The 18937-nt window shown below is 47.5% G+C and overlaps 7 protein-coding genes across 7 annotated transcripts; 2 read left to right on the top strand and 5 right to left on the bottom strand.

Moving 5' to 3' along the window:
* Window positions 1-876: 876 nt before the first annotated feature.
* Window positions 877-2102, bottom strand: N7466_008766 (uncharacterized protein; the record flags this gene model as incomplete). The annotated part of the gene is given in 5 exon segments (XM_057168155.1): window positions 877-1049; window positions 1141-1362; window positions 1374-1734; window positions 1798-1899; window positions 1980-2102. The coding sequence occupies 5 exon segments, from the start codon at window positions 2100-2102 to the stop codon at window positions 877-879; spliced, it is 981 nt and encodes a 326-aa protein (XP_057018786.1).
* A 598-nt stretch (window positions 2103-2700) lies between these two features.
* N7466_008765 (uncharacterized protein) lies at window positions 2701-3654 on the bottom strand (the record flags this gene model as incomplete). Its single annotated transcript, XM_057168154.1, has 1 exon — window positions 2701-3654. One exon carries the CDS (start codon window positions 3652-3654, stop codon window positions 2701-2703), a length of 954 nt encoding a protein of 317 aa, XP_057018785.1.
* A 1477-nt stretch (window positions 3655-5131) lies between these two features.
* Window positions 5132-6965, bottom strand: N7466_008764 (amino acid permease; the record flags this gene model as incomplete). The annotated part of the gene is made up of 5 exons (XM_057168153.1): window positions 5132-5558; window positions 5620-6084; window positions 6142-6290; window positions 6348-6591; window positions 6649-6965. The coding sequence occupies 5 exons, from the start codon at window positions 6963-6965 to the stop codon at window positions 5132-5134; spliced, it is 1602 nt and encodes a 533-aa protein (XP_057018784.1).
* Window positions 6966-8261: 1296 nt separating this feature from the next.
* On the bottom strand, window positions 8262-10679 carry dbp4 (RNA-dependent ATPase HCA4; the record flags this gene model as incomplete). The annotated part of the gene is made up of 1 exon (XM_057168152.1): window positions 8262-10679. One exon carries the CDS (start codon window positions 10677-10679, stop codon window positions 8262-8264), a length of 2418 nt encoding a protein of 805 aa, XP_057018783.1.
* Window positions 10680-10848: 169 nt separating this feature from the next.
* N7466_008762 (uncharacterized protein) lies at window positions 10849-11546 on the top strand (the record flags this gene model as incomplete). The annotated part of the gene is made up of 2 exons (XM_057168151.1): window positions 10849-10958; window positions 11018-11546. The coding sequence occupies 2 exons, from the start codon at window positions 10849-10851 to the stop codon at window positions 11544-11546; spliced, it is 639 nt and encodes a 212-aa protein (XP_057018782.1).
* A 398-nt stretch (window positions 11547-11944) lies between these two features.
* Window positions 11945-12994, top strand: N7466_008761 (FAD synthase; the record flags this gene model as incomplete). The annotated part of the gene is made up of 1 exon (XM_057168150.1): window positions 11945-12994. One exon carries the CDS (start codon window positions 11945-11947, stop codon window positions 12992-12994), a length of 1050 nt encoding a protein of 349 aa, XP_057018781.1.
* A 2281-nt stretch (window positions 12995-15275) lies between these two features.
* Window positions 15276-17328, bottom strand: N7466_008760 (uncharacterized protein; the record flags this gene model as incomplete). Its single annotated transcript, XM_057168149.1, has 5 exons — window positions 15276-15576; window positions 15654-15968; window positions 16025-16119; window positions 16186-16366; window positions 16430-17328. The coding sequence occupies 5 exons, from the start codon at window positions 17326-17328 to the stop codon at window positions 15276-15278; spliced, it is 1791 nt and encodes a 596-aa protein (XP_057018780.1).
* Between the last annotated feature and the right edge of the window lie 1609 nt (window positions 17329-18937).

The following is an 18937-nucleotide window of genomic DNA, read 5'->3' as shown; positions in this document are numbered from 1 at the left end:
TGGTCATAACATTGAAAGAAACTCATATGCAGTAAAGAAAGGGCAAATCATGGATGATAATAGGTTGTATTCACGCACACATGCATAGATCAATTTAACATTAAAAATTGGAAATCAGTCTCTGCACCACTATAAAACAATTCAAATTACTTGAAACTACTGCAGGACAAAGATCGATCAATTTATAGCCAATATCGAGATTTTCTACAAAGAAAGTTAGAAAGCTGTCCTATGGTAGAGCTTTAAGAAAAAAAATATGGATACTGTTAGGATACGTGCGATTTTTTTTGGAATTTTCAGATGAAAGATTTTCAGATGAAACTAAATATACATATCAAAACCCTCAACTTACACGTGCCCTAGCTTGCCCTATTTTGCAAAACAAATGCTTCTAAGTTTCAGCACCTTTTTGATAATTTTATGACGCTGGAATTCCTGCGTACTATTATTGATTGATCCTTGATCACATGAACGCTGGCTTCGAAAAAAAAAAAAAAGTAATATTGGTCGGATTACGGCGTCAAGTCTAGTGCCACCTGGTTACTAGTAGTTATTGATTGCAAACCCACTCCAAAATAACTACTAACTACTACCTAGCGTGAAACAAATCTCCCAAATTGAAGTATCAATTGATGAGTTTTACCTAAATGCGGATATAAGAAACGGATGGTTTGCATCATGTAAGGCGTATATGTATAAATAAGAGCTCAAGTTGTATCATAGATAATTCGTGATAGATAATAGCAGGTGCCAGTATTACTTTGAATCATGGGAACTCAGTGGAATGAAATGTAAACCTCGGGTCACATGTAGCTCGCAGCCTGTCTAAAATCTTTTTTTTAGCTCCCTCAACAGAGTTTGGATCGGTAAGACGGTTCAAGGGATACTCTCCCGCACGCCCTTCTTCCTCGAAACGTAAGTAGCCTGGGGCATAAAGTTCAATATCATCCATCCATTGCTCTCGATCACATAAGTCCATTGTTCTTGGAAGTTGGTTAGCGGCCTGAGCTTGACAGAGAAGCTCGATGATCGGTAGATCCATATCAAGTCTAGGTAATGTTTTATATTAGTCTCTCAGTCCATGTTTGAGTATAGAGATTATGTAGGATACTTACGGCGGATTTTGATGTATATAGCCACCCTGAACATGGCGGATCCTATCAAGATCCTGCGTGATTTCCGACTTATACAAATATGGCCATCGCATATTGAACGGGCGGATTTGAAGAGCCTCCTCAACAGTGCCGTTTATCTCATACTTGACCATTGACAAACGGCCGGTTTTAAGGCCTTCTTCATCAACCAGCATATGTGGGCCGTTATTACCTCGGAGATACAGAACGGTGCCATTCTGTGTGAGATCTATTAGACACTTAGAAAGTTTGCGGTCTCCAGATTCTTCCAGGGTAGATATGCTTCTATTGAAGAATTGGTGGCGATGGTTGCTGGATTCAAGGTGGCAGCCTTCGAGGGCATGTAGTTATCAAGTAGACAGTGCCCAGTCTCGATATCATAATCGTACAACATGATGGCGAATTTGACCCATCGCGCCCGATTGGCAGCATGGGCCTCGTCAATAGGGACAAGGGAAACCAGGCCGCAAACATCTTCTGGTTGGAGAGTGTCGTAGATATGTTCCAGTGCTTCGGCTGGATACCGAAGGCCTTCAATAGGCCCCCTTTTATCTGGCCCCTCTGTACCTGGAAGACCTATAGGCGCACGCGATTGGTACGACTGAAAGATAAATAAGAAATTTAGTTAGTGTAATAGATTTTCGAGGCATGGGGTAAAATTCACATCCCGCATTTCCTGTGTGGCTGAGGCCCATTTTTCTACGAGTTGTCGCCGCTGGTGTAGCTCGTAGTCGTCAACACAGTTGTTTACTGCTGCAGCAGAAACCTAATTTTCCTACACACAAGTTAGCACTTGAGTATAAATTGAATGCGTGGCCGTCATGAAGTAGATTCATCAAGACACACCTGTACAAACAAGAGCCAGCCCTTAACTTCCTCCTTGATCTGGTCCCAAGATAAATCCGTTTCCGGGTGTGGTTTGATGGAACTGGGAATTCCCCCAGGCCAGTGTTGAACGGATCTCGGCATGGCAGAGATGTATAGTTCTTTTTTGGTGGGCGTCTTGACTCTTAAGAAGGAAGTTTTAAACAATCAAGGAAATATTGAGTAGAGAGAGAAAAAAGCCCTTATCACAACTGGAAGGCTGCACTGCTGCAGGCACCAGGAAGCTTGGGCCAAGTATAGAAAAGCTCATAAAGCTCATAAAGCTCCAAAAGAGGCTTAGCTTGTTACTCCAACTGATTTGGGGGCTGAATCCCCACTGACTAAGCAGCGGATATGCCCGTCGGAGTTTCCCTTTTAGGAAGGTGGTTCTGCTGTGTACATGTATGACGATAAGAGGGAGTCCACGATCATTACATTCATGCGATTCTTTGCCTGAACTATTTCCGGTCATCATGAGTTATGAGCTTGACTAGTCAACAGCAATTCTAAGCCACTGTTCCGCAAGAATTTCTGAATTTAGGGGTAGCTTGGGACGCATGATGACTCCGCCGCGAGGGCCAGGATTAAACAGGGTGGCACAAAACTCGAGATATCCTACAAGGGTCGTGTAGCTTTATTAAATATGACTTTCATTATGTTAATTTTCGTATTTATATCTGTATATACATGTCGTTGAGGGACGTCATACCACTTCCTGATGCCGAATAGAAGCCGACTTGCAAAAAGTATTTGAAGCAGGCGGATGCTGCATACTACTCCCCGGCGCGCCCAAAAACTCATGATAATCCAACTCCTCCCTCGCCGTCGCCGGACGCGAAAATAGCTGAGGTGACTCATCCGGCCCCGGCGGCCAACGATGTGACTGCACCATAAAGACCAGACGACTAAGCACGCCAAATTCAAGCTTCAGCTTGATGCTATACACCGCCGACTTGAGCGTTGTCTGGACGACAAAAAAGTTCATATACTGCAAGACGAGCAAGATGACATCCATGACGATAATCAGCGCATTGATCGCGAGAAGCTGGTACATGATCTTGCGATTCGGGTTGTGGCCGGTCGTGCTGGGTGGCGACATGCGCAGGATCTGAATCGCCTTGTAGATGTACAGGCCAGAGATGATAAACTCCTGCAGGGAAAAACCCGTAAGCTCGATGCGCTCCATGATCTTGTACGCCTGGACCCAGACGGCCGGCTTGGCGAAATTAGAGCCGTACGTCAGCACGGTGGTGGGGATGTGTAAGACGATGGCATCGATGATGATCATGGCGCGCACACGATGCGAAATGGTCAGATCCTGGACGACGATGTTCAGGCGCGAAAATAGCACGAGCGCCTGGCCCGTTACCATGAAGTACCATCCGATGGTGGATAAGGTGATGGACAGCCATAATGGGCCGATGCCGTAATATTTCAGCAGGAAGCTGACGGACTGTGGGATTACACCGAAGACGGTGGCGAGTAGTAAGCTCCAGAAGTAGAGGCCTTGATAACGGCGGAAGGAGGCGAAGATGAGGATGAGGAGTTCGATGGAGTTGTAGAGGGCTATTCCTAGGAAGACGGTGAAGGTGACTTTGATGGTGAAGTCGTCGCCAGCGTACTCCCCGATGATGCCGTTGGCGGAGCTGGTGGACATGATCTTCCTATAAGTGGGGGGTCCGATGCAAAACGGACCCGATAGATAGACCCAATGGTTTCTTTATTCTGATCGTCGAAATTCTGGATTCTGAAGTCGCTAGGGTAGCTGGGTCGCTCACCCGCATGTAGCGATCAACGGTATAGGCATGAGATGCCCCCAGGGCCAAGGCGAATCACAACCAGGTAAAAAACCCGCAAAGAAACAGACACAACATAAGGAAATGCGGGAATGTTTATAAGAGTGGGGAAAAAGATTTTCGCAATTGTAAGGTTTCGATTTAATGTCTCGCTGGGCCAGTGGCTTTTTTTGTTTTTTTTTTCTCTTTTCTGTTCGTAAGCGTTGGGCTTAAGTGGCACGGTCCACGAAAGTGCTATAAGCGACCTACGAACCAGGAAAGGCCGCAAAGTCCGTGGTGAAGCTCCTAGCGTAAAATGCAAATTCAAGCGACCCTTGGCTTTTACTATTGGAGGAATTAATGCGAGGACTTGGCCAATTTTCTGTAAATCACCTTCTCGCCACTCTACTATATTCAAAGTTCTTCAAGATTTCCGCTTGATTATTTTACCAGTCTAGAACGAGGAATCCATGGCACTATCCATGGCTGAGTCTACGGATATTCGGATTTAAGAGTAAGCAGCTGAAGGGGCTTTTTTTGTTACGATCCATGGAACTGACAGAAAACCCGGGGTAAACCCTGGGGGGAGGAACAGGAGCATTGTCTATGTTATAGAAGAAAGAGAGAGAAAATGGGGTTCTCTGAGAGAGAGAAAAAAGCGACTAAGCCCATGCAGGGCCATAAGCACTAAAGTTTCTCATTTCCCCGCGTTGGATCAAGCCAAGCGGGGCCGTTCACTCTGGCACGGTCGTTTCCCCTATATATCCCAGTAAATACGATCCATTGGTGTTGCAACCTTTCCCTTTCAGGCTACCGGTCCAACCGTGATCAGAAAGACTAGGGGTGAGAGGCATATTACCTCGGAGCGACGCGTCAATCAGATGTCGAATCTGGGTATCCCCGGCCTAGCGCTAAAACCCCGGGGTAAAAAGTGGAGAAAAGAGAAAAAAAAAAAAGTGGAAAAGGGCACATGGGCAATATGGGCAATATGGGCAATATGGGGAAAAGAGGCCCATCGTTCTAAGTAGCCCAAATAAATCATAGCTAATATCCATGCAAAGAAATGGAAATAAACGGACAATGCACCTTGTGAGTCCATGGCGTCTTGGCCAAAAGTGATAATGACACCTTGTTCCATCGCCTCTGATTGGCTGGTTTGGTGCCGGAAAATTGCTGCATAAGGGGGGGGGAAATGCGATGGATGAGTCAACATTCAAACGAGTCTCAGAAAATCCGTCAGATGAAAAAAAGGAGAAAGATTTGAAAATTAAGAAAAAATGTCTATGTTCATATGACGCGCAATATAGGATATGCAAAATAAAAAGCTAGGTATTACAACAAATAATCAAAACCCCCAAATCAAAGGAACAGCCACTGCCCAAAGCGCTGTACCTTGCCAACGAATCCTTTTCGTTGCGGCGCGTCTTCTTCTTCGGGAGTTTGGCCATTACCGTCATACCGATCGGTGTACAGATCCATGTTTGCACTGCGAACAAATCGGGTCCGCTTGATGAGCTTCCAGCCCACAAACATGACAATCATGATCGCGATTTCGATATAGTACGAAACAAAGCTTACGCCCTTGAAGTGTGGGCTGAAGCAGGACCATCCTTGTACCAAGACAAGGACAGTGTTGAGGACGATCGCAAAGATGGGCCCGTATGGGTATGTCCAGTTCTTGAAAGGAAGGAGATCCTCGAGGCCCTGGGCACGGATAGCGCCACGGAAGCGAAGAGAGGCAATGCCAATACAGATCCAGGAGAGTTGGTTAGAAACGCCGACGATGCTGGTAAAGTTGGTTAGCTTTTTTTTTCAATTTATCTAGGTCATTCATAAACAAGACTTACTTTTGCAACCAGGACCACAATTGACCGGCGCCGATGTAGCTTGCACCGAAGCAGAGTCCACTGATGACCGAACTAGCCAGGACGGCGATCCAGGGAATCTGGAAGCGGTTCAACTTGCTAAACACGCGGGGGGCATAGCCGTCGACAGCCAATGTGTACAGCAATCGGGTGGCAGCGAAGAGGGCGTGGTTCGCGGCGGAGATGACAGAGGTCATGATAACGGCATTGATGAAGCTACCTGCGACGGAACTGCCAGCTTCTTCGAAGACAATAGTGAACGGACTGAAGCGACTGTTCTCGTTCGAGAGACCCGGGTAATCGTAAGGGACATTGAGGCCGATGAGTAGGATGGAAAGAAGATAGAAGAGCACAATACGCCAGAAGACATTACGCACGACTTTGGGCATGGTCTTGGCCGGGTTTTTCGTTTCACCGGCGGTGATGGCGATGGACTCGGTACCACCACTGTTTGAATGTCAGACATAGTACAAACCGTGAAGAGATATAACAATTCAGACTTACAAGGCAAATGAGGCTGTGACAAAGACCGAGGCAAAACCACCGATGCCGCCAACGAAAGGAGCCTCTCCATGGTTCCAGTATTTGCCTCCGATGTACTCATGGTTCTTGTTACCACCACAGTTGACAACGATACCAAGAATAATGAAGATCTAGGTAAAGTTAGTGGACGCTCAATAATAAACATCTAGCATATATATAGGACGTACCACAATGGTGATGACTTTAAGCAAGCTCAACCAGTATTCAATCTCGCCATAGACTCTCACTGATAACAGGTTCAGTGAGATGACGACCACAAGGAAGATCAGACTAATTGCCCAGCCTGGGAAATTATTTGTCCAATATTCCAACAGTAGTTGCAAAGCAATGATATCAGTAGCGGTTGAAACAGCATCATTGAACCAATAGTTCCATGTCAAAGCAAAGCCCAAAGCATCATCAACAAAGCGACTAAAGAAAAACAGTCAGTATCTCCAAGAGCAGGGATCGGCGATCAATGTAACTCACCCTGCAAATGTACAGAAGGAACCAGCAACGGGGACGAAAGCAGCCATCTCACCCAGAGACAGCATGGTAATAAACACAATTGCACCACAGATCGCGTAGGCGATCAACATGGAGGCAGGACCACCTGTGGCGAGGGACGAACCCGTACCGAGAAACAGACCGGTGCCGATAGTACCGCCGATAGCGATCATCTGCACCTGTCGGCCCGAGAGACGGCGAGCCAGTTTATCGGCATTGACTAGAGGTGTTGACCCGAGGCCGACTTCGCCATACTCTTCGACGGGTACATGCTTCTCAGCATCCGAGAAAGAAGACATGGTGATGTGTGAGTGGACCGACTAGTGCCACTAGTTCAGACCACCTGAGTAATGTAGGTGTGATGTAATCCAGTAAGAAAAAGTAGCAGCAGCAGCAGTTAAACAAGACTGGAACTTCAATATCAGTGTCTGCGTCCAATATGACGGCAATATCCCATAGTTGCACGAATGTTGCCAGGAACGACTCACCAGCGATCTCGTGACCTGCAGGTATAAGGTGTGGCTTGGCTACCCCGGATTCTTCAATATGACAGGAATGCCCCAACTTGTAAGATGTTTCACCAGCCAACTAGTAGAAGAAAGGAATGCCATGTTCGATCGACGGAAAACTGAACTCTCCAGGCCATGATTTTTACGATGGCGTGCTTGCGCGCTTCTATGGTTGGACCGGGAAGGCCCGCATTTTGTCAATTTTCATGACAAGAGAAAAATTCAATCGGATCCACTCCTTTCGTCTGGCGCGGGTAACTTTGTCAACCAAACTACCGTTCGGCAGGCATTTTTGAGTAGTTTCAAGTTTTTCTTGAATCAGCCAGATCTTCAATCCAGTTTCTTAGATTGTGCTTAGAGTAAAGAAACCTCTTGTTCTTTCTAACTGATATGTAAAATGTCAGCATACTGTCAAAAAAGGAGCATTGGGATTCCTCCTTAGAACCCACGTGGCGAAGAGCCCCACTCATTCCAGCTTCGAAATTCTTCTATGTACAAGCAATGTGGCCAATATTGATAAATAAGCAGGTTCTGTGGGATGCTGGAATCAACACAGACAAGAAGCGCAGAGCAGAGATAGTAGGGAAATAAGCTTTGCAATTATTGCCTGAGCCTCAGGTTAGCCGTATTAGCCACTGGGGGCGCAGTCATGTGGCAAATTATAGCCTGGTCCCTCAGGTGTCCGAAATATCAAAAAACCGTGGGCTTTTTGCCAGAATATTCAGGTGTCAATTTGTCCAAATACGATCACGTGGTCTACATATAATGATCCGCAGGTCAGCTTGCATTTAGAAATGCATTCCAAGCACTGGTTGAAGAGATGGGCGTCGGAGTATGTAACCTTCTTTTGAACATTGAACGTTGCTTCTACACACTCGTGAACTAAGGTAGGTAGCTGGTAAAATTTATAGGAGAATTTTTTTTTTGAAAAAGTAATATATCCATGGATCTTGTTCCTTGGTCATTATACACATGCAAATCGATACAATCAATGCTTTTGGGAAGGCTTCGCTAGTACATAAACACAGACCAACGAGAGAAAAGTAAACACAACGCCAGAGCGAACCCAGTTCATGAAATGCACATCTAACCCAGCAAACCACTGGCCAGCGCTTCCAGATCCTGCAAGGTTTCGATCTGGGGCTGGGCAGCCTGTTTGCTCTTCTTGCTCTTGCTTGGCCGGTCCTCGTCGCTGTCCGAGTCGATAAAACGAGCCTTCTTGCCCGGACGAGAATCCTCCCGCTCGGACTCAGATGCAGACTCCATCGGGTCCTTGAAGGGAATGTATGGCAGCTGGAAGCCACCCTCGCCTTCCGACTGGGCCTCCTCCTCGGCAAGAGCACGCTCGCGGGCCTTGCGTTTCTCCTTCTTCTCGCGCTTCTTCTCGCGCACCACCTCCTTGTCGTCGATATCGGCGCGGCGAGTGCGTTCTGTCTCCTCCGCCACGAAGCGCTCCCGCTGGGCCTTGGCGTCGCCCCGGGCTGCGAACGTTTCTTCGTCCTCCATCTCGTAGACCTCGTGCGCGTTGCCCTCTTCGTCGTAGACAAGCTTGGTACCCTTGCCCTTGAACTTGAGCAGCTTCTTCTTTGACTTGAGCAACTTTTCGCGACGCTTGGAATCGATGACCAATGGATCTTGGCCATCGAGCTGGACCATCTTGGTCTTGGTGGTTTCGGCTTCCGAGTCATCGGAGTCGGTAGCACCCTGGCCAAGTTGATCGTCACCAGCCTCGAATCTGCGCTTGACAGACAAGAAGTCGGCGTCTTCGTCGGCATCTTCACCAGCGCCATTTGCAGCACCTGCGGCGATCAAAGTGCCGTCGTCGTTGATAAGCTTCGAGTAATGGTCTGCCAACACGTCCTGATTGCGTCGGTCAAACATGCGGTCGTAGCGGGTGCGCACGGTCTTCTCATCCTTCTTCTCCTTTTTAGGCTCATCTGCATCTGCATCCGAGTTCTCGGAGCCACTGGAAAGCTGGGCCATTCTCCATGAAGCATTCTTGCGCTCCTTGGTGTCGTCACCCTTGATGAACTTGATGCGAGGAGCACCAGGCAGACCCAGACTGGTTGCATATTCCTCCAAGGCTAGTTCCTTAATGTTGAAAGTTTCCTTATCCTTCTGCACATAAATAGACTTTGCATATGAGATAAATGCTTTCTGGCCCAGATACTTGAGTTCTGGATCCTTGAAACACATGTTTTGAAGCAAATGGGCGATGTTTTGTTGCTTATTGGCTTTAATATTAATGCGTTCAATAGGCACCTTCTTTTGCTCCAGTCGTTGCAAGAAACCTTTCTCTTCGCTGGGATCCAAGAAGAGGACGGCACGACCAACTCGCTCGTAACGAGCAGTCCGACCTACTCGGTGAATGTAGGTATCGGCATCTTCAGGGCAATCCATTTGGATTACCCAGTCCACAGCGGGGAAATCAAGACCACGGGCAGCCACATCCGTGGCGAAGAGCACAGCATGCTGTGATTGGGAGAACTTGGTGGTAATGTCCAAACGACCACCCTGTTTTTGGCGGCCGTGAAGATGCATCAATGGGATACCAGGTTGTAAATGGCGGAGGGACTCATAGACAAAACGGACCTGCTTTCCTGAAGACAAGAAAACCACTGTCTTCGATTTGAGGTTGGCGCGAATAAAACTCCACAGTGTATCCAGCTTTTGAGGAAGCGGGGTGACGACGTAGTGTTGTTGAAGAGTTGATGGGGTGGCCGAAGCAGCAGATTCGTGGACGGCGACATACTCAGGCTCCTTCAGACTCAAACGAGCCAGATCAGAGATCTTCTTGGTTTGTGTAGCACTGAAAAGCATGGTCTGTCGTTCCTTGGGGAGATGGTCAATGATAGCGTCCACGGACTTTTGGAAGCCCATATCAAGAATGCGATCGGCCTCGTCCATGACCAAAATCTGAAGGTTGTTGGTTTCAAACATAGCCGTTTGATCCATATGCTGCAGAATACGTCCAGGGGTGCAGACCAGAATGTTCATGCGACCCAAACGGTCTTGTTCCTCGCGCAAGCTCTTACCACCGATCACCAGACCGGCGGAGAAGGCGTGGTAACGACCCACCTTGCGCAACACTTCGAAGATTTGAATGGCCAGTTCACGCGTCGGGGCAAGAATCAGGGCACCCAGACCATCGTATTCGGTCCATGATTTGCGGTATAGGTTTTCGAGGATGGGGACGAGGAAGGCTAGGGTCTTTCCGCTACCGGTTTTGGCGGCACCGAGAATGTCGCGACCCTTGAGGGCGGAGGTGATGGCGCGCTGCTGGATATCAGTCATCACCTTAAAGTGAGTGGCTGACAGACCATTGGAGGTCGGTTCGGAGAGAGGCAGATCGGAGAAGTTTTTGATAGCGGCTTTAAGATCGAGATCCTCGACACGCTTGATGAGTGAGGACAGGTCCTCCTCACCACGCTTGCGTTTCATAGTCCGTCCAGAATCATGATGGGGTTTGGGAGCTTTCCCACGAGAGGCCTTTCCGGGAGCCATAATTGTGGTGAAAGTGGTTTCTTGTCAATCAAATAAATTGATCGGTTGTAAATTCTAATCGCTATCTTTTTTTTTCTTGGCTGCTGACTCATCTTCCGATAAGCTCGTCAGGGCGCGAGATAAGAACTTCCTCCGAAACTACAGATTGAAAGAACCACTCGACTTCTTCATGGCTGACGACGAGGATCAAGACATCTTCGACTCGCTGGAGCGCGAAGCCTCCGAGTTCACAAAAGATGCGGAGATCGATCGCATTCGCAAGGCATTCTCCCTTGATGCGTGAGTTGTTTCGCTGTTTACTTTCGGAGCTCCACTAACCCCATTTCTTTCCCCATTAGTTACGCCGTTCTAGACCTACAGCCTGGTGTTCCTGAGAAGGACATCAAGGTACAATATCGCAAGAAATCCCTTCTGATTCACCCGGATAAGACCAAGAATCCTGCCGCGCCAGATGCCTTTGATCGACTCAAAAAGGCACAACTTGCACTCCTCGACGAGAAAGAGCGCACCTACCTAGACGAATGCATTGCAGACGCACGACGTCTCCTGATCCGTGAACACAAGTACACCCTTGACTCCCCGGAATTGAAGACGGATGAGTTCAAGAAGGAATGGCGACAGAAGACCGTTCACGTCCTGTTAGAGGAGGAGGCACGGCGGCGGCGACAAGCCAAAGCGCGCATGCAAGAAGAGGGACGGGAGAAGCGCAAAGAAGAAGAGGAACTTGATGCGCGCAAACGGAAGCGCGATCAAGACAAGGCATGGGAAGATACTCGGGAGGAGCGCATTGGAAGCTGGCGCGATTTCAAGAAAGGGAAAGGAAGCGACGACAAAAAGAAGAAAAAGAAGATGAAAGTCCTCGGATAAACTTCATTACAATGATACCAACAAATAAATGAATGGAAACTTCTTCTATTGACCCAGTGGGTAAGCAATTCATGCATTGCTTTAGATCTACGAGGCTCCATGCACTTCCACCGATAAGCCGCGGCGCGGGGAAAACCTAGAATCTTGGGTACAGATTGGCATACACACTATAGATATACTACCTAATTTCTCTTTGTCCATGATCTTGCACTATGCACATGTGTTTCTCAAGAATCAATAAAGTAACGTGCAAATCTTTAAGCCCAAGTTGTCCGGTCTTTCTTTCGTTTCCACATGTCTCATCCCCACATGGGATTAGATCATTTTCTGGATTCCGAGCGCCGAGAAACCCACTTCTCCCCCGCCTCGACCTCAAGTCTCTCATCTCCCCCAACACAATGGCCGAACCCCCTGTACCAGGTACACGGCCATCAGAGCCGCTAGCCTCCTCTCAATCGCTCTCCAAAGCACTCGAGCATCTCCGTCCTTTCAACCTCGGATCCACAGACCAAATCTCCACCCCGGGGCAACGCGGGGCTGACACGGCCACCACCGCATATACCGCACACGCGACAGACGCCGATCTGCGAGACGGGTCAGCTCAAGAGAGCGCGCACAATGGCTCTGGACACATAAATGGCAAGGCCGACGAGGCCATCCCCCCACTCCCGGTCGTGATTGAGCACATCCATGCCCGCGTGCAGCAATTCCTAGCGGAGTCACATCCCCCCGACTCGCTCCTCGCCTCGGTCCAGCGCTCAACCCGCACGTCCCTGGAAGTTGTCGCCAGCGCAGTTGCTCAGTATAACCTCTCGGGGCTGTCACTGTCCTACAATGGTGGCAAGGATTGTCTCGTTCTCCTTATCCTGTTCTTGGCTGGTCTTCACCCATACGCTAGTCATGCCGAGTCGTCGACATCCGAAGATGCTGATTCTTTGGCCAATGGCCCCGTTATACCCGCTATCTATGCCCTTCCTCCTGATCCTTTCCCCGCAGTGGAAGACTTTGTTCTCAGCTCGGCACAAGCTTATCACCTCTCAATAACGAAATACACCACCGACCCACCTCATACAACATTGCGATCCAGTTTTGAAGATTACCTCGCACGCCATCCTGGCGTTCGTGCTATATTTGTGGGCACGCGACGGACAGACCCACACGGTGCGAAGTTAACCCATTTTGACCGGACTGATGGTGGGTGGCCTGATTTTATGCGCATCCACCCCGTCATTGATTGGAATTATGCTGAAATTTGGGCTTTCATTCGACACCTTAATTTGGAATATTGTCAGCTCTATGATATGGGATACACCAGTCTTGGAGGAACTTCGGATACTTTGCCAAATCCGCGCTTGAAGATTGATGATGAGAAGAGCGATTGCGAGGGAACTTATTTACCAGCGTATAAGTTGATGGAGGATTTAGAGGAGAGGCTTGGTCGCAATTGATTTATGTTGCGGACCTTTCGGTTTGTCAGAGCCTTGGGTTGATAATGGCAGTCGGTTTTCCTCCAGCACAGATCGACGATCCCTCTCCGTCTTTGTTTATAGATTGTGTTTAATATTCAGTCGGGATGTTTGGAAACTTTTGTGGCAGACGCATCATATTAGACTACTACGCAGTTGCCAAGCTGAGCTGCAATAAAATCCATACAATGCCGCACAGAAAATATTTCCTCGTATGGCTAAACCAGAAGGGGAATAAAGAGAAGAAGAATAATAAAAGCTTGTTGATATTGAAGATCAAGAAAGAGAAATCGAGATAGAGAAATACAGCGTGCGGGAGAGTAACATGATAGCCTTGCATCGTTCACACGATACGTATCCATGGGGACCAAATAAACTGATCATAACGAAAAGGTACATAGTAAGGGTAAACAAATTGAAGACACCATGCCCGTATGCCGTTTTCTCCATAAAATGTGGAAAAATCAAGAGGGGAGGGGGGGGTACTAGAAAAAGACTCGGGGGACTTGAAGGTTAAAGGGGATATCAAATGAGAAAAAATTCTGAGATCGAAGCACAGGTGACAGAAGAGAACGATGGCAAGGATAATGCTGCGTAGAAAAATTTGGCTCGACCGTTTCGTTGATCGTTGATGGGTGTAGGCAGTCCCAGCGCTTTCTTTGCATGGGATAGAAGGATGGTGACTGGATTTGGCGAGAAAGACACCCATAATCAAGGAGATTTCGAGTCGAGCTTGCAAATTTTGGACAGCCTCAATGGCCTCAGCATCGTTATCGCTGTTACCAGCACAAAGATTTTGACTCCTTGCGGGGCTCAGCACACAGATGTTGAGACGGCGGATTAGTTAGCGGATGTCAAGAGACTGGCATTCCGTATCAACTCGAACCTTGGCTCCATCCCCAGAAAAGACGGTATTCTCACATTTCATATTCATTGGCGCAAATAATCAATCGTATTGTCGAAGCGTCGCAAGAGCCGGTTGACTCCCGAGGTCACTGAAAATCGTTCATTAGCCACGGGACTCGACGATCAAGGTTGAGCTGATGCATGTTATTGCTGAAGATTGGGAAATTTGAAACTCGTTCGTGCTGAACATTGAAAGCTGGGAGGCCTAACAGGGCTTCTGACAAGACCAATGTCGCCTGAGCCCTGTGCAGACAAGATTGGTTGGAGACAAGTAAGTTGAATATCTGGACCTCATGGGTAGGTCACTGCTGGGGAGAGATGGGGGATCTGATGGACCGATCAACAAAAGGAAAGTGGCATGGAAGATCAAGTCAAGAGTCCTGATCCTTGAAGCCGACAGAAGGGATACTTTGTGTAACGAGAGTAGCGTGTCAATGGTGTCATTTATCTCAGTTCAAAATCGTAGCCAGAGAGCCTGGAACGCTTTGAGCTCCAGGCGATCTTCGCGATTCTGATATTGAGGATTTGTGTTTCTCGATTTGTTCCGCGTGGGAATGAGTCCATGTGCTAGATCAAAGACCCCTCGTTCGGGAAGGCTCATCTGATGTTGTTAAGAACTTAAGATAGCAAGCGGACAGATTGATAAACCATGCTGGCAAATGACGTAATCGGTGTTTCTTTTTCCATGTTGTAAATGAAGTGTCACGAGTTGCTTGAAGGGGTCTGACAGGCGTCCTTTGGTATCACGGATGAACCATTCTTCATATCCCGTCACCCTTTTCCTCTGGGGCTATTAAAGGCCTCTGGGCTCACCGACTTCCTCGTGTAGGAGTCGGCTACACCTCAAATCTTGGTAGTGTACATGTAACATCGCACTGGCTCCTGATACGAACAAGCCCATTTTTGAGAGTGCAGGGTCTGTTTTTCAGTCGAACGCATAGGGATTCCTCTCTTTTTCCCTAGAGAATACGGGATCAAGACAGGATTCCAGGAGCTTTTTCGTGTATTGAAGGGGTCCGTCTTATCAAAGAACGATTCAAACTCGGAAGGGTTGGGTGGAGGAGATACCTGGTTTATCTGCAAGGTTGCAGGGATTCCCAGAGTTGTTGGCAAGAAACGACCTTGGCGTCGAGCCGAAGCTCAACACTAAAGTCCAAGTGTTGGTTCTTTTTTTTTGGCTTGTTTGGCAATTTTTGGGGTAGCAGATCATTTGTCAATTGCCGGGTGTGTTCAAAGAGGGGAGATGACATGTGATGGGTAAGACAAGATCAATAATGTGATAAGTGAGTAAAATGATGAGACGTAATTTCGAAGATCGTGTTGGAAGACCTGCGATAATATTTTCGTTTTTCAGGAATTAGAGGCTAGACCTAGGAGAAAAGTCCATAGGAGAAGCACACATGCGCAACGGAACCGACGAGACGGACCGAGCTTTCGAGATCCCATTTTGAGGGGTAGAAGAAGGGTCAGAAGTGTCAGTAAGCGCATCTGGAGAAACTGGTCTGGCCACCTGAAGGAAACTTCCAGTGTTGTCAGTCACAGAGCGTCTCAATCGCTGCCGGCGAGAGGGCCAAGTCACGGGGGTATTTTCTCCAAGATTGTTGAGACTCAGAGAAGAGGTTTGGCGCAAATTGCTAAGAGGATGCTTTTGAAAGTTGCTGTTTTTAAGGTTAATTTGTCAGTATACACTCGTCAACATATTATATATACTTGAATCATTTTGGGCGGGACATACGGAGACATGGAAGAAGCTGGAGTCCAGTCGTTCTCGACTCCCGCGGGGGACTCATAGGTGGCAGTGGAAATAGGAGTCAGGTGTGTCTCGCTCTGTGCCATGCGTTGAACTGTAGGAGATGGAGTAGATCCTTGGACCACCTCAACAGAGTAGTTGTATTCCCCCGCACGGTAGGCACGGCGCTCGTTACTTTGCATTTTCAGCATCTTTTGCGATTTGGTATCCGCAAAGCGTAACATCAATTTGACACCGTCGCTCGCCATAACATTGTGAAACTCGTCCAAAACTTGCTCGGCAACCTCACGACTTTCGAATCTGGGCAAAATTAGCGAGAACCAGGAAAATCAATGCCTCTGAACTTCTTTTCTTACCTTGCGAAGCCCACTTCCTTACTCATACCTGTCTTTTCTTCGCGACTTATTTTCTCCGACACCACCTGGTGGGGCTCAAAGTGACGACGTAGGTCCTAGAGCACATCATCAGCATCGAAAATCAATAATGCACGACTCAATTGAATGATTCCTGAACTAACAGCTTCTGTCCATTCGATCGGGATGTTGGTACAGTAGATGTTGGTCGATGTTCGGTCTTCCAAGTCCTTCAGACGAGAGTTGCGGGACTTTTGAGCGAAGCTTGCCTGATAACCGAGGAAATGGAAACCCCGAATGGCATTCTCGCATGACTCGTAAGTAAAATACTGAACAAAGCCAAAACTATATTGGGGTCAGTGGCAATCCAAATGATTTTTTTTTTCACTTTTCAAAATGCAGCCATACCCTTTGCAAAGACCAGTCTCCAGGTCAACAATCGCCTTACAGCGTTCAATATCTCCAAATCGAACAGCATAAGCCGCAAGCATCTCATCTGTGGTTTCGGGCAGAAAACCTCTAATGTAGACATTGGTGATGCCTTCGCGGTTCTCAAGACATTTTGCGAGTGTAAGCTCAGAGGGATTAGTCCACATTGCGGGCACGGCACGAGGAATTGCCGGCTCTTGTCTAGTGAGAGCATCTAAGTCTTGTCGCACATAGCCGTTTCGGGTTCTCATGTACTGCAAATGAACTGGCATTTGGCCGACATTTGGTACCAATGGCCCGTATTGATAGACGGCATCTATGACAGGAGGCATGTATTGTTGGGGGTGGTAGGGCATGGGAGCGGCAAGCTCTGGCTGAGCTCCCCGCATACGATCACCTAAGTTGTATGAATGGTTGTCGGGTGCGTCATATCCTTGATACACAACAGGCCAAGTATTGTAGGTACTCGGTAGCATGTGTGGATGCATGCCTTGAAAAGTCCCATTTTGGTAAAACTCTGGCTGGGCATGAAAATAAGGATTAACTTGCTGCATCCCTCCATGCGGATTGGCCGCGGGAAATAGATATTGCTGGCCTGAAGGTGTAGTTTGTGGGTGGCGGTTGTGGTCCAAGCGTGCGTTGTTTTGTCCATTTATGGGGACCCGTGCATGGTTCCTGGAACCATACTTGGGTCGATTAGCTTGATTTGAGTTCATGGCCATCTTACCAACACTGTCACGATCGGAAACATTGGCACCTGGTCGGTAAGAATTTCCAGAATGCGTTGAAGCAGGCTCATTGCGCATGGCGGGAGGAGCTTTTGGCATTTGCTTTCCAGGTCCTGTCGATGCAGGGTTTTGTGGGATAATCGGGGTCATGATTCAGGCAGTTGCAAGTTCGATAAGCACTGCTGCTTCACTAAATGTTAGGGATGAGCATTGATAGAGATTGCCGAGTAAGTTTTTAAGAAATTCGACTCTTCTTACCTAAGAGTAGCTTGTTCTAAGATTCCAATTGGAGGCGGAAATGATGGCGAAACGACGGCCGATGGTTGTGGCAAATAGTTCAAATGTTTGGTCGATACTTGGAATCGATCTGGCACGTAACAGCTGTGAAATGGATGTTGATGAGCTCACAGACTTACCGGGAGCAGGTGATAGTTGTAGAAGTCTTGGAGATGTGATGGACTTAGAAGGAGACAAGCAGTTCCAGGTTTGAGATGGGATGGATGGTGTTTGAGGACTTGAAAAGGGGTTCTGGGCTCGTAGGCTAAGAACACCCTGAATAAACTAAACGAGGCCAAGCTGGGTGGGATCCCCAGCTAAAAGCTCTGGAAGAATTTAGATGCTCGAATTGATAGTAGTTGCGAGAGGATGATGATGATGATGATCGTGGTAAGGATCCTATTTAGGATCGAAGAAAACTTTTCCGAGCCGCCTGTGAGTGGCCACAACCTGACAGGTCGTCTTGATTCAACGTCGCAAGATGGATGGCTGCGTCCTATATTAAACGAGTATCAATGAAGTAAGCCAGCCGCTCTGAAGCATTTTGACAGGGGATTGTCGAAATTACCTTTTTTTTTGGGTTCGGCCTGCCACGATAATAAAAAGTTGAGTGGATTCCAGGGCTTGGGCTTGGACGGTAACAGTTTTGAAATGGGCAGTTGGGCGTTTTCTCAGCCGAGAAGGTGGTCTCGACTCTCAATGGAGCAGTGCTCCGCTGGGCAACAGATGAACGAGCGAGGATAAAGGGAGGGAACGAATATCAAACGAAGAGCTATGTTGATGATAAGACGAACGTTGGAGCCGTCTTGAACGGATCGATGAAAGTACGAAGAGAAGCGAAAGAAAAATGTGGTATGAGGGGATTGGGAGAAGAGAGAAGAAGAGGAAAAGAGGAAAAGAACGAAGAAAGGGAAGGAGGGACGGCAGGTCATGAACCTCGCACGGGTTCTTCCGATAATGTTCAAGACTACTAGGCTCACTTATCGGCTCAAGTGCTATTAGTGTATAGTATACTATGTATACATTCTACATCCGTCATTGAGTCAATTGAGACAAACATCAAGTCACGGGCAGTCACGGGCCTGTATTGTATTAGGGAAATCCAGTGACTTAGCATTGAGCACATACTTTGCATACTATGATGTATACTAGTAGGCAGCATACATCCTTCTCTAGACCGATGCCTGCTCTTAAATGCATCAATTGATGTGGATCATGTATGCACATACAAGATCTAGTTGCAGCAATACCAAGAGGGATTATCTATCATAATTAATTAGTATGTAGCTATGAATGTTAATAAATCAATCAAATTGCCTCCAGGGGCTTATAGCTCACAGGTATAATATACTTCAAATGTTAAACGGATCATTGAGACATCTGGATAATTGTCCAGATGTCTCATGTGTACTAAATTTTAAGATGTGACGTTGGTAAATTGACAAACATCCATGGATGGAATCTAAGCCTTAAGGCAAAGGCA

Source organism: Penicillium verhagenii, assembly GCF_028828195.1.
Source record: "Penicillium verhagenii strain IBT 33310 chromosome Unknown utg000008l_segment0_segment0, whole genome shotgun sequence".
NCBI lineage: Eukaryota > Fungi > Ascomycota > Eurotiomycetes > Eurotiales > Aspergillaceae > Penicillium > Penicillium verhagenii.
This window is presented reverse-complemented; position numbering and strand designations above follow the sequence as displayed.